A 13,154-nucleotide genomic window follows, 5' to 3' on the forward strand; every position below is an offset into this window, starting at 1 on the left:
AGGTATTGTTGCTCTCTGTTCATGGGAGAAGGACCAGAGTAGTAAGTGGGTGAAGGTATAAGCCCCCTAACAAGCAGAGGCTCCGTTATATTGCCCAGGATTGACAAGCCTGGGTCATCCCATTTACTTTTTAAAAATATTTGTACAGCATTGATTTTCTTCCAGAACTTCCTCATTGCTACAAGAGTTATTGAAAATCAACATTAACAATGCAATGAACTCTTTGGGAAGCTCTTTTTATAGTCTTGGATGTGAGTTATCTGGACCTGCTGACTTTAAAATGTCTAATTTTTCTAACAACTGTTTAATATTCTCCACAGCTACTAGTCAGTGGAATGGAAAGAGTGTCATCTTCATATGATATAACTACACCATCTTTTTTTCCCCAAATACAGAATAGAAATATTTATTTAATACCTCTTCCTTTTCTGCATTATTGTTGATAATACTACCATTTCCATCTAGTAATTTCCATCCACCAATACCATTGTTAGCATTAATTTTGTTTCTAGTATACTTAAAAAACCTCCTTACTGTCCTTATCTCTGCTGGCCATAAATTTCACCTTGTGTCCTTTTGCTTCCCATATCAATTTTCTACAATTGCTATCTTCTGATTTATATTTATTACTCTCATCTTCCCCTTTCTTCCATTTATTATATACTGGGGTTTTTTTTTTGTTTTCATTTTTTATAGCTGCTTTCACTTTCCCTTGTAAGCCTGTCAGTTTTTTAACCAGTGTGGACTTCTTTCTCAAGTGTGTAATTGTGGCTTTTGGGACATCTAGTAAAATGTTCTTAAACAATTCCTAAATTATCATTCATATTTTTCTGTTTACATTTTCCTTCTAGCTAATTTGGCTCAAAATAGCTTTCAGCTTTATGAAACTGGGCCTTTTAAAGCATCAAGTGCATATTGGTGATTTGGACTTTATTCTGTTTGTACATCACAAATGTGATCAAGTTATGATCATCTGCACCTGAGCACCATTAATTTTCCATTCTGTGATAAATTTCTCGTTATCTGCCAAGATGAGGGCTAATACAGAATTCCTCCATGTTGGATGCAGCACGTTTTGAGTTAGGAAATTGTTATCTGTCATATTAAGAAATTCCAAGGATGTTTTAGTACCAGCAGCAAGAGACCTCCAGTGTGTGCCACTCAGGCTGAAGACTGCCATGATCACACAGCTTTTTCTCTTACACGTTATAGCTAGGGGCTTAAGGAGCCAGCCAAACTGTTCCCTAGTGTGACTTGGCCTTTTATAGCACACACAAAATCATACGCTGTCTTGTGCATTACCTGTGAGGACGTTGATCCATAAATGTTGTAGATCACTTTCTTCTGAGCTATCAGTTACTCGAAAGCAGGTGATATATTTACACACTGTCATTGTTCCTCCTCTTTAGCCCACTCCGTCCTTCCCAAACCACTCTCCCCCTATGCTGCTGTCTATCTATGGTGCTTACCTGTCTCCCATCCCCGTAGGATCTGAGCTCCTCGCAACCTGCAATGTATTGAGCCTTACAGCACTGCACTGCAGTAGGGCAGGCTATTTCCCCCCATTTTACAGTGGGAGAACTGAGGCACAGAGAGGCTACATGATTTGGCCAAGGTCACACTGGGTGTCTGTAGCGGAGCTGGGACATGAACTCTGGTCTCTTGCAGCCTAGGTAGCGCCCTAATCAGTCCATGATCCTTCTGTGTCTCTGCAAGCCTGTGTATTAAGGCTCACACACAAGTCATTGCAATAACAGTGCTCTGTTGGGCTGAGAAGCGCAGTGTGATGAGCCAGTGGTTGGGGCATTCACGTGGAAGATTTGGGTTCAATTCTGTTCTCTGCCACAGACTTCCTGGGTGACCTGGGGCAAGTCACTCTAACCTCTCTGTGCCTCTCTGAGGTGCTCAGCTGCAATGGGCCTTGGAAGTACCTGCAGTAGAAAGGTACCTAAGTTCCCTCTAAGCTGCGCGATTCTGCAGCAGCCTATTAAGCACTGCGCTGGTGCTCAGGGCTGCAGCGGAGAGAGATGCCTCTCCCCCAGCCCCGGACCCGCCATAGCAGGGAGAGGAGCCCCTCCTCTGGCCCCAACCCAACCCAGCCCCCGCCCGGAGCTGCAGTGGCCAGGGGAAAGGCACCTCTCTCCCACCGCCTAGGTGCTGCTGTGGAGACAGAGAGCTGGGTGGGAGTCCTCTCTCCCTGCTGTAGCCCCGGGGCAGCCTGCACCCCAAACCACTCATCTCCAGCCCTGCCCCAGAGCCCACACCCCCAGCCGGCGCCCTCACACCAGCCCTCTACCCCAGCCCTGAGCCCCTCATCCTCGGCCCCACCCCAGAGCCTGCACCCCCAGCCGGAGCCCTCACCCTCCTGCACCCCCAACCCTCTTCCCCAGCCCTGAGCCCCCTCCCACACTCTGAATTCCTTGGCCCCCACCCCTGCCACATGAATTTTGTTATATGCACCAGTATGGAGGTGATGCGTGACACAGCACTTCCATATTGGTGCACATAACAAAATGCATTGTGCACATGTATGGGAAAATTTAGAGGGAACACTGATATGTACCATCCCTTCTCCAGGTTGGGGGTGTGCTTTGCAAAGTGTTGATAAAAAGACATTATTCCTTAACGTGATGCAAAATCAGTCACTTGGTTCATACACTTCCCAGCACTGCCCATGCCCCTGCTGTTGCTGCTAATAAATAGACAAACCCATCCCATGTGCTCTGTCCCAAGTCCCGCTTGTCCAGGCTAATAAAAACAGCCAAGCTCAGATCTCTGTGAAACACACTTTTGTTTTGTTTCTCTTTATTGGTGTAAAGCTGTAGCATACGGTATCATTTTGACAAGGTATACTGTTCCCTTCGAACGCATGGTCACTAACAAACATGACTGTGACGGGCGGCCGCGTCATTGACGTACAAAACAAAAAATGGCCAGACAGAGGTGGGCATAAGGATTGCAGAAACAGGGGGCTGTGAAACAGACTACACAAGCCTTTCAATCAATTCTCTGATTTTCCAGAGCGAACAGCTCCGGGTGCTGGATGTTCTGGGAAGCACCGTCTCATCTGGTGGGGCGTGTTAGCGACATCTCTAGGCTGCATCCCTGCAATCCATATGCACTGGAAATGCAGTGAGGCCAGAATTTATGCTGCTCCCCGGTCTACATGCAGTTGGGGTTGGGATTGAGGTCGGGGAGAGGCATGGAATTTTGTACTTTCTAGGAAAAGGTAAAAAGAAAAGGAGGACTTGTGGCACCATAAAGACTAACCAATTTATTTGAGCATGAGCTTTCGTGAGCTACAGCTCACTTCATCGGATGCATACCGTGGAAAGTACAGAAGATCTTTTTATATACACACAGCATGAAAAAATGGGTGTTTAGTACTACAAAAGGTTTTCTCTCCCCCCTAAGTCATTATGCAAGGTTACCTATTTCCCCTTGTTTTTTCCCACCCCCCCCCCCCCAGACGTTCTTGTTAAACCCTGGGTTTGTGTTGGAAATGGCCCAACTTGATTATCATACACATTGTAAGGAGAGTGATCACTTTAGATAACCTATTACCAGCAGGAGAGTGGGGTGGGGGGGAGAGAAAACCTTTTGTAGTGGTAAACACCCATTTTTTCATGCTTTGTGTGTATAAAAAGATCTTCTGTACTTTCCACAGTATGCATCTGATGAAGTGAGCTGTAGCTCACGAAAGCTCATGCTCAAATAAATTGGTTAGTCTCTAAGGTGCCACAAGTCCTCCTTTTCTTTTTGCGAATACAGACTAACACGCCTGTTACTCTGAAACCTAGGAAAAGGTAAAACTCTTTGTTGATTAGAAATAGTTAAATACCCACTAAATACACCCAATGCTGGTGCTGTCCAAGGGACGGCCCTACCTGAGACCCAGGGAAGCATGTAGGGCCAGATCCCCAAGTGGTGTAAATTGGCATAAACCCATAGAAGCCAACTGAGGTGTGCTGATCCACACCAGTTGAGGAGCTGGCCCGTCATACTGCCGTTCGCTGACATTTGTGTCATTTGTTCTATTCACAGCATCTGGCTGCCAAGAAAGGACCCTGCTGGGGCCTTGAAGGGAGCTGGAGGTCCAGGCAAGCAGGGTTCGGTGCATTATTTACTGCCAGTGCATCAAGTCTGTTGCAGTGTCAGGAGGAGCCGTGGTGACTGTCTGGAGGTTTGGGCTGCGTTCTGGAAGGCTACAGGAGGGGGACCCAGGAGGCCCCAGTAGGGGGTCTGCTTCCAGCTCCTCTGCAAAGAGAATCATAGCCAAGCAAGTGCTTCCGTGAGTCTGAATCCGAGAGACGCTTCAGAGCAGCTGATTAGCGGGCAGGGTGGGAGGTTGACACTGGACACTCCAAGCTGCTCTCCTGCAGTGGCATTGACAGGCTAGACTCTGTGCTAGGGCAGGCCCGGGCAATCTCACAGCAGTGCTGGGGCTTGTTGGGAGGGAAGCCACGGGGTTTGTTTGGGAATATGTGTGTGGCTTCGGGGGTGGGGCACGGGTCAGGAATAAAATCAACAGCCCCAGGAGCGCTCTGGTCCCAATCAGTTGGGTGGTACTGCTGATGTCCCCTGATGCGCCAGGGTCGGGGAGCAGCTGTCATGGCCAGAACGGAGGGGGTGCTCTGCTCCCAGCTTTGGGGAAGAACAAAGCCCACCCTGGAGATGACACGGGAAGGGGACGGGGTGGAGGGTACTGGCCAATCCCCAATGTGCCCACAGGCTGAAGAAGTGCAAGGCCCTGCTCATCTGTTTGATGGAGCAGGAAGAGGCTGGATTGGCAGCCTGTTAGCAGCCAAGGGGTGGGCAGTGGAGGGTGAGCCCAGCTGCCCCCTTTCTCTACCCACCAGGGAAAGGCAGCGGGGCCAAATTCAGGGGACCACCAAAACAGCCAACTGAGGGGTATCCCAGCTGCTCTGTCCGCCCTTAGGCCGGGGCAGTGGTGAACGGGTCAGGAGGCAAGGCAGAAATGACACAGCCTGGCCATTTCCACAAGACCAGCTTTAATATCAGTCAGGAGAACAAGGAAAAAGCACAACAGAAAGGAATGAAAAATAAACCCCATGCCTGCTCCGGCCCACATGCCCCCAAACCAGACTGTACAAGCTGCGTTACAGACCGAGGAGCACAACACAGTAGCCATGGGCGTGGGCATCCAAGAGCCATCCAGGTCAGGGAGTCAGACTGCAGGTGCGGTCCCTAGGCCGCTTCCCTCTAGGTGATGGTAGTTCCACCAGGCCTTTGGGGGACCCGGCCTAGCAAACTGACACGAAGAACAAGGAGGTAAGGCAAGTCCAAGAGTTGCACGTTTGTTTGTTTCTTTATTCTAATACAGCCTAATTAACGGCACTTTCAGGGATGGATGGGCCCGCAAAATTCCTTCTTGGTAGTGAAATCAGAGCCTGTACAGAGGAACAGAGCTTAGAAAGACAGCTAGGAACATATTGCCATAAAAAGTATCGGCATGCAAGTGCTTTATACAGTCGGCAGTATATGAAATGGTGGTTTTGTTAGTGTCTGTGTTGGTCTGTACAGTTCAAAAAAGAGTGTGTCTTCAGATCTTAAAGACGAGCCCCCCCCACAGGAAAGGACGATGCTAGTCAAGTCCAAGGCGCCGCTTGCTTGGTTTTGGCAGAGATGTATAATATATATACAGTTATATATAGATATATATTATTTTTTTAAATGCATAGCGATTTTCTTCCTTTTCCCCCGATGCAAACATGAGCTTGGTCCCTACTTTCCTGTGCAGTCTCCTTTCGGTTGGTCTTGGCACTCCGGAGCTCGCGGGGAGGTGTCAGCAGGCGATTTCCTCCAGCGTTCCCAGGGTCGTCTGCAGGGGCACATTCACAGTGTGGCTGATGGTTTCGGAATGATTTGGCATGGGGTCGCAAGTGCTCTGGGGGAGGAGAGCGACAGGGTTACCGCAGGGGGCAGGCGCAGCTGAGCCGCTCCCGGCTCTCAGCCCTCGCGCTGCCAGGGGTTGCTATTGAAGTCAGGTGGGGGGGGGCGGGGTATACCCTGCTGCCCCACGAGCATGTCCGATCCTCCAGGCTCGAATTTGGGGTGTGTCTACACCTCATTTAAACCTGGGGCTTGTGGACTCAGTGTTTCCAAACCCACGCTTGAGCGTCCACACGGCATTGTGACCCTGGGTTTACAGTCGCTGGATCTGGGTCTCACAGCTGTGTTAACGCATCCATACTGCACTACACAGACCTGCTGAACTCGAGTCTGCGGCTTGAGCTGTATCCACGCTTGGACTCACATTTCCGCAGGACTCGGGCTCTGACCCCTGCCGCCCCCCCCCAGCAGGGTGCGTGAGCCTTAGTCCAGAGGGGTTCCTCACCCAAGTCAGACTGATTTCTGTTTAGACGGAGGTGGGGTTTGGCTCAAACCTGAGTCTCAATCCACGTTTACAGTGCAACTTAGCCAGACCCTTAGAGGCAGTGGGTAACAGCTGGGGGGTGGGGTGGGGTGGGGGAGCTTCACATTGTGCTTTGTAGTGCATTGTGGCAGAGCAGAACCTTCCATTTCCTCTCACTTCCCCCATCTAGTGAAATAGCCCCAGTCCAGAGTGTCCCTGGCACGCCAGTTTGGGCATCTCTCCATAGGACCCACCCCTTCTCTTCACTCAGCACCAGGGACACGCAGCATCTCTGACACACACAGCTTCTGCACAGGGCTGCAAGGAGCCAGCATTTGGAGCTTTCCCTTAACAGCAGAGCTGGTGGAAATTTTAGGACCTAAATATTTTCCCACTGGAAAAAACGGGGTTTAATCAAAACCAAAAAATTTTACAGTGCCCCGCCATTTGGGGCAAAATGTTGTCAGATTTGCGGATAGGAAATTTCAAAGCAAGGTGAACATTTCCATTCCAATTGAGATGTTGTGTTTTGTGAAAAACAGAAACGTTTTACAAATGGCCAATTGGGGTTACCCCCCCTCCCCGTTTTGCCATTAAGTGAGGGTGAATGAATGAGGTCCAGGGTGGGTTATTTTTATTTATTTTTCATTATTTCTCTTCTTTTTATTTTAGCGAAACTGGAAACTCTTCAGGTGGAACATTTCAATTTTGCAGAAACTGCATTTTCCACCAAAGAAAAAAATTACATGGGAGATTCCAGATCAACGCTAATGATTTGAATGGACAGTGCCAGCGTGGGGCCCAACCTGTGGGGAGAAGGCCAGCCCATGAGTCTCCCCCCAGCTCTTCCTTTGGTCCTGCTGCTAGGATGGACAGGGCTGGCAAGTAGTTTGAACTTCTCCTAGGTCCTAGAGACAGAGCAAGGAGGTGAGTTTCAGAGCTGACATGTGCCTACTCTTGCCATGCTCAATGCTCCCCTGGATTCTCCACGGACTGGGGATGGGCTGAGAATCAGAAAACCCCAGGGAGATATCGGGACGGTTCAGATTCCAAATGGGTTGGCTTGGTCCTGCATCTCCTTCCCTTCTCCATCCAGGCTGCTGAGACTCCCCAGAAGCAGAGGACCACACAGCAACTCTTAAATCAGCAAGAGGGCTGGAAAATGACTCCCCAGAAGCAGAGGACCACACAGCAACCCTTAAATCATCAAGAGGGCTGGAAAATGCAGTTACATTCCATAGGGACACCCAGGGACTGGATTTGAGGCTGGGCAGAGCTGTTATAGGGAGACCCACCTTTTCAGACATGAGCCTCCATTTAATCATGGAGCGTTAAGTGCCTAAATATCTTTGAGGATCTGGGCCATAGCCATCCAAAAGCCCTGCACTGTGGGCACAGAGGGGAAGGTCCTGCTAGGGGTGAGCTGGAAACTTGGCTCCGAAATAGATCTTCAATTTGGTTTTGCACAAGATGCTTTTTTTTGTCGTAGCTGAAAAATGACTCCCCCCGAAAAAAATCCCCCCCACCCAATATCACTGAAACTTTTTTTCAAAAAGTTGTCGACGGGATTGAAATTGTCCGTTTTCAGCAATATTTCCCATGATCGTTTTTATTAATATTTGTATTGACAATTGATTGCCATGTTTATAGAAATCATTTCCAAACTCCTCATAGAAAAAGCAAGTACTGAGCACTCAGTTTTCAGCAAGACAACGCGTTTCGGGGATAGCGTTTTAAGAAAAATGCCAGTTAACAGTACTGCGGAAAATTGCATGAAAAAAATAGACAAATGGGTCAATTTCAAACCCTGTGAAACAGAAACAAGTTTGACATTTTGAACAAAATTGTTTTTTTGTGTTTCAAAGAGCGCTGCTTGGAAAGTTCTTTCTAGGGTCTCTCATTGATTGGAGTGAATGCTTTATGAAAGAACGTGCAGTTTTTCTTTCGTTTCATCTATCTTATCCAAACCCGATCTGTCTACCTGGCTTGAAGTTTCTACATATTCACTCTTGACAACTCTGGAGATTTTATCGCAAGTCTTGCAGTATGTGGTGTTTTTCTTAAAGCCCTGACTGGGAATCTCAGCTTTCATTCTTTTTTTTTTTTTAAAGTGAGGTTCTAGTCCTCAGGGTTTCAAAGAGAAGCTGGAAAATGGGACCCCCGCAAATGCTCAAAAAGCAGAAAGCAATTAAAAAGACCCCCCCGCCCCAATTCAAAAATAACCTCATGATTGTTAGAGCCATCTCCTGAGGTTTGGGGCCTGACTCCTGGTGGTAGGGCTGGCCATTCTGCCTCCCTATCTATGGGATTTCCCGTAGTATTGAGCCCATTCAGGGGTTGGCAGCTGGACAGTGGAGACCCCTGGTGACGGTACTGATGGGGATCCTTACCACGTTTTCGTCATGGCTCCCCTCCTCCTCCTCCTTGCCAAGCAGGTCTAACAATCTTTCCTTGATCAGCTGAAAGAGAGGCAGACTTGGTTACCTTAGGCAAGCACAGCCAGTCACAGCTCCCCTCCCTGAGCAGTAGCAGCACCCAGACAGGCAGGACACACCACTCACTCTCCAAGACTCTCTGGGATTCACTCCCTAATGTGACTGCACATCCGGCTCCAGCAGCACTGGCATGGTTCTAGGAGGCTGCAAATGTTGCGTTGAGCAGAAGGACTTCATGGGAGATGCCTAATCGCTGGGGCAGTCCCCTGGCCTGGCGCCCTCACAGAACGGACGCTGCCAGGCATGGGCAGGCTGTGATAGACGGCTGCATCCAGTTGCTTGGGAATGCAAACTGACAGGTTGTGGAGCACCACGTTTGACCGAACTGAAGCTGTTGCAATTGAATGAGGAAAGTGCATAAGGGCCAGGCTCTCTGGCCATAGGAAGCTAGTGGAGGCTGAGGAAGGGGGATAAGTTGGCTCTGAAGCACCATGCCCAGCAGGCCCAGATCCTGCACCAGTGTTGTGGCTCCGTGGCTGGAGAGGGGACAGGCTAAAGCAAAAGAGGAGGAGCCCGGGGGGGGGGTTACATTTCCCCCCCCCCCCAGGCCTGCCAGGGAAGCCAGTGGAAGGGGGCAAGGAGGCTATGCAGAGAAAAAGGTTCTCTGCACAGAGGACCCAGGAGATCTGCAGTATTTCTGGGGGGGAGGAAGTCTCCTCCCTTGACAGAAAAAATTGGGGAAGAGGAAGCAGTTTTCTGACGGAATGCAGCTATTTTATCAAAGCAGAAATGCCCGTGGAAAATGGCCGTCCCGAGTGAAATGTTTCCAGTTATTGAAAAGTCTCAGGTGGCTGGGTGAAAACTTTCTAGAAGCCTCCCCTCCCTCCCCCCCATTTTTGCCCACCCATCTGACATTTTTCAGTTGCTGAAAACCACAGAACGTTGGGCTTTCGAGGTGAACCCGAAACGTGTTGTAGAAAAATTCTGACATAACGTTTTCATCCAAAATTTTCCCTGAAAAAACACCCCAAACATTTCCTGAGCAGCTCTAGCAAGAAGGCCTATTTCCAGAGAGGCCATGAAACCCTGGAGGATGCTGGTGGATGGGCAAAGATACTTTGGCAGGAGCATGGGAACTGCCACACTGGATCAGACAAGCAGTCTGTCTTGTTCTATCTCTGACTGCCAGTACCAGGTGCTTCAAAGGAAATTGCAAGTGGACTATTATGGATTAACCTATCTGCATAAGAACATGAGAATGGCCACACTGGGTCAAACCATGGGCTATCTAGCCCAGCATCCTATCATCTGACAACAGCTGGTGCCTGAAACTTGAGAGGGAAGGAACAGAACAGTGCAATTTATTGAGTGAGCCAATCCGTCATTCAGTCCCAGCTTCTGGCAGTCAGAGATTTAGGGACACACAGAGCATGCGGTTGCATCCCTGCCCATCTTGGCTAATAGCCACTGATGGACCTATCCTCCATGAACTTATCTAATTCTTTTTTTAACCCGTGTATACTTTTGGCCTTCACAACATCCCCTGATAATGAGTTCCACAGGTTGACTGTGTGTTTTGTGAAGAAATACTTCCTTTGGTTTGTTTTAAACCTGCTGCCTGTTAATTTAATGGGTGACCCACTGGTTCTTGTGTTATGTGAAGGATCCTAGCCCCAAAATATCCCAAGGGTCCTAACCCCAGAATATAGCGACTTCTTGATGTAAGCAGTGTCAGAATGAGCTCCACCCTGACATCTGGTGGTGAGGTGTGGCAAGTTGTGGAAAAGAACTTCAGGGGCCAATCTCATTTGCATAGGCACACCCACACCGCCTAGAATGAGGCCATAGCTGCCGAAATGGTCACTTTGGCTGCTGTGGGATCCCCAGTGTCTCTGTTATTGGGGCAGGAAGAATAAATTATTATTACCCTGATTATGGGAACTGTGCTTGGAACTGTACTTGGCCTTTTGTTATGATGGAGGGACTCACCATCAACTAAATAGCACTCGCTAGGCAAGGGTCATGGGTTCCAAAACTCTGTGAATTGAGAGAGGCTGGGGACAATTGTTAATACTTGGTGGCATAGGCTTATTAGTGAGGGCCTTACATGCTAGTTGCACTTTCTCATTTCTCCACTGTGGAGTATCAGAACTAATTTTGATTCTATTAGGAGTCTAGTTACAAGCTGCTGAGCTTACTTTGGGCTAATAGTGCACCAGCACTGAGGCTCCCCTACTACAAGCTGAATTCACCTAAGAGCTGAAATCACTGAGTGTTGTGTTAAGTAGTGGGGGAGCCTGAAGATACATTGTGGAGCAGGTTGGGGGATGGCTGGAGTGCCTTGTGGGCAGGCTGGTGCAGCAGTTTGTGGGATGGTGGGAGCTGCTTGTGGGCCACAGAGCGGAGCCGAGCGAAGCAGTTTGTGGGGCGGCTGGAGGAGCGGAGTGGAGCAAAGGCCTATGGAGCTGTGGGGCAGTCAGCTTCAGATCATATAAGGTGCCCCTTATCTCTCTCTCCCCCCCGCCCCCATCTCCACCCAGGTTGGGAGGTAAAAGCTCTGCAGATAAACTTTTGAACTCTGGGGCTGCCCTGACCAGGGACAGAGACTTTTGGGTCATTGGATTTTTCGGACTTTGGGTGATTTGGGGTTGCTGGACTCAAGAACCAAAGGGAAAGGGCATGCCCCAATTTGCTTGGGGTGGGTTTTTGCTCATGGGTTGTGTTATGAATCCTGTTGGTGGTGTTTCCCCAACATAATGCCACATTGTTTCTCTCTGTTATCAAAAGGCTTTTTGCTACACTCAGACTATGTGCTTGCGAGAGGGGAAGTATTGCCTCTTGGAGGCGCCCAGCGGGGGTGGTATATATTTGTCCCAGGTCACTTGGTGGGAGCTCGAGCCGGTTTGCATTGTGTTACTGGAATGGATCCCCTAGATATTGAACCTGGCCCTTGTTGCTGCCAACTCTGATGGGTGGAAGGGTTACATTTACAAGGGGAAATTGACTGGTAATAGCTATTCCAGAACAGTTATCTGGACACTCTCACTTTTATTCTGGGAAACAGTGTTCATACAAGGGAGGTATTCCAGAATAGCTAAATTATACCAGAATAACTATTCCAGAAAGGGTATTCTGGAAGAGTTCCGCAGGTCAATTTCCCCTTTTTCAATGAAGGTTACTGATCTCTAACAGTTCTTCCAGATGGCCTCAGTGTATAACACTCTTGGGATGTGCAGTGCGACTGTGCAGCGGTCTCACAGAATAAAGTGTCATTTCCATTCATAACGCCAAGAAATCAATGTTTGCCAAAGGAAAAAAACCTGGCAAGAGAAAAATATTCTCCAGCTTCTATGAATGGAACCCCGCCTCCCACCAGAAACTTTATTTGAGAGAATTCTTATTACCTTCTTATCAAAGAATCCAAAAGAGAGACTGGATTTTAATCAAATTCTGTGCATGCACAGATTGAGATATAAACCAGGGAGCAGAGTATGTTTGAACTCCAAAGCCGGTATAAGTTTTATGCTTGTGTTTTTCATTATATTTTATTGCAAAATAATGCTGCCAAATATGAATGGCTGCTCAGAAGGGACTCTGTCAGTAGAACTGCCTGCCTTCCGTTGCAAATGCATCACTACCTCTTTAATAACATTTAAGACCTGTCTACTCTCGAAATGCTACGGCGGTAGCTGTAGCGGTTCAGTGTGGACGCTACCTGTGCTGACAGGAGGGGTTCTCCCATTTGTGTACATAAGCCACTTCCCCAAGAGGCAGGAGCTAGGTTGATGGAAGAATTCTTCCATCAAGCTAGCGCTGTCTACACCAGGAGCTTAGGTTGGCTTAACTACATCTCACAGCAGTGTGGATTTTTCATACCCTCCCCCCAGCAATGTACCTGGGCTGACCTAACTTTTTTAGCATAGACCAGGCCTTAAAATGGGATTGTTTAAAAGTACCTAAGCAAGTCAGGGGCCAAGGGCTGACTGAAAATCAATAAGCCATATATGTCAAACCCAAGGAAAGTAGTCTGACTTAGTGGATACAGTACTGAACTAGAATTCAGGACACCTAGGTTCTATTCCCAACTCTGCAACTGGAGTCCTGGGTGACCTTGAGCAATTCACATCGTCTCTTTGTGCCTCAGTTTCCCCACCTATAACATAAGGATACTGTAAAGTGCTTTGAGATCTTCTGCTTAAAAGCACAATCTAAGTGCTAGGTCTTATTATTTAGGTGCTTTTGAAAATGCCATTTGACTGCCCCAAACTGCATGAGACTAAAATATCCAGGACATTTGAAAAAGGCATATGTTCAAAAGAAACTATTTCACTAAAATATTTGCA

At 48.2% G+C, this 13,154-nt stretch overlaps 1 protein-coding gene across 4 annotated transcripts in view; it reads right to left on the reverse strand.

Annotated features, from left to right (window-relative positions):
* Positions 1-4,995: 4,995 nt before the first annotated feature.
* LOC125626865 (acid-sensing ion channel 2) overlaps positions 4,996-13,154 on the reverse strand; it is a 1,352,865-nt gene continuing 1,344,706 nt past the window's right edge. For all 4 annotated transcript variants that reach the window (XM_048830388.2, XM_048830385.2, XM_048830387.2 and 1 more), the window contains 2 exons: positions 8,767-8,835; positions 4,996-5,908 (listed from right to left, as the gene is read on the reverse strand). In XM_048830388.2, coding sequence (XP_048686345.1) covers positions 8,777-8,835 — 59 coding nt within the window. In that variant the 3' untranslated portion in view covers positions 4,996-5,908; positions 8,767-8,776. The remainder of the gene's footprint in view (positions 5,909-8,766; positions 8,836-13,154) is intronic.

This window comes from Caretta caretta, chromosome 27 (genome assembly GCF_965140235.1).
Source record: "Caretta caretta isolate rCarCar2 chromosome 27, rCarCar1.hap1, whole genome shotgun sequence".
Lineage (NCBI taxonomy): Eukaryota > Metazoa > Chordata > Testudines > Cheloniidae > Caretta > Caretta caretta.